We start from the raw sequence: 1,646 nt of genomic DNA on the forward strand, positions 1-1,646 counted from the left end.
AATTTACACTGCAACAATGCATTTTTAGTTATTGTTTCTCTTTTTATTTCTGNTTTAACCAATAATAATCAATAATAAAAATAAAGAATGTGCAACAGTTGATATAGTTTGAGTTGTTACTATAAAGAGAATTAAAAAAATTAACTGATTGTTAATTAAAAGTACATTGATTCTGGTTTTCCCCCCTTTTTGCTAACGTTATTTTCAATCTTAGTTCTTCAGATAAAAAAAATTATTATAAAACTATGGCATATTAAGCACAAATTAGGTGTGAATACAAATTGGACTTGTTGCATTTTTAATGACGGTAATCACAAGCCCACACGTACATATAAAGCCACAAACCCCCTACTTCGCTTATCAATTATCATCATCACCACCACCATCACCACCGTCTTAAACCAAACAAAACAAAAGCAAGAAAAAGAAAAAGAAAAAGAAACAGAAACTAAAGCCAACAAAGTCCAAGAAATAAAAAAGAACACATCATGATCCCATAATAACAATGGAAGAAGCAACAACATCTTCAACATCATCAACAATCATGGCAGCACTCTCCACTCTCTCTCCCACCACCGTCTCCAATCTCACCCACTCCATCATCTCCGCCACCAACCACCGCACCCACCGCCTCGCCCTCCTCCTCTCCTCCCCAACCCTCTTCTCTCTAACCCTCCACCATCTCCATACCCTCTCTCTCCACCAAAAAACCCTCCTCATCGCGCGCCACCTCCTCTCTTCTCTCCACACACTCACTCGCCACGCCGCAATGCCGCCGCCATTGTCAACTTCAATGCGGCAACGCGATCTCGACGCGGTTCTCCTCCTTCTCTTGTTCTGCGAGACGCACAACCACAACCCCGAGCTTTTAGAAGATTCCTTTTCGGAATGGAGGGTGAATTTGAGAAGGGCTTTCCGGGAGAAAATATTGGCGGCCGTTTCTTTTTGTGGCGGTTTTGGATTACCAAGTATTGCAAAGAAGAGATGCGCGTGGGGAGGGACGTCTGCGAGTTGCCATGTCAGCATTTGTTTCATTGGATGTGCATTTTGCCGTGGCTTGGAAAGAGGAACACGTGTCCCTGCTGCCGGCTCAGGTTGCCGTCCGATGATGTCTTCGGAGAGATCCAACGGCTGTGGGGTGTTTTGGTTAAGATAGGTGAAAAAGAATGTAGAAGCGGTTAATTCTGTTGACCTTATTTCTTGTACTTTAAGACTATAATTCTTCGATTTTACGAATTTTATTTATAAATATTTCTCTAATATCAGAATTAATAGCTAATTAGAATTTTAGCTATTTCCTTCAGAGTTTGATCTCTCTTGACTTGAATTTTACGTTCAGAAATTTATGTTTTTAGAAAAGCTTTGCATCGATAAAAAAATAGTCACTTTCTTTTATTAGTTGTGAATATTTTAAAAAAATATTATAAATATCAATTAGTAAGTATGCCAAATTTTTTTTCAGACCTAATAGCTAGTTTGTAAAACACAGAATTAATTTTGCAGAGGGTATTAGCTATTATGCTTTTCGTTAGCTCTGGTTATTTGTAACGCTTTTTTTTTTATTTATTTCTATGTTTTCACTTAGCAAAGGAATTCAAGAAGGCAGGGTATTAGAGAGGTGGGGTCGACGTACAAGTGGCTTTATG

At 38.6% G+C, this 1,646-nt stretch overlaps 1 protein-coding gene across 1 annotated transcript; it reads left to right on the top strand.

Annotated features, from left to right (window-relative positions):
- LOC107628294 (E3 ubiquitin-protein ligase SGR9, amyloplastic) lies at positions 250–1,294 on the top strand. Its single transcript, XM_016331044.2, has one exon. It carries the CDS (start codon positions 506–508, stop codon positions 1,154–1,156), a length of 651 nt encoding a protein of 216 aa, XP_016186530.1. The 5' UTR covers positions 250–505; the 3' UTR covers positions 1,157–1,294.

The sequence above is a fragment of the Arachis ipaensis genome, chromosome B02 (genome assembly GCF_000816755.2).
Source record: "Arachis ipaensis cultivar K30076 chromosome B02, Araip1.1, whole genome shotgun sequence".
NCBI classification, from domain to species: Eukaryota; Viridiplantae; Streptophyta; class Magnoliopsida; order Fabales; family Fabaceae; genus Arachis; species Arachis ipaensis.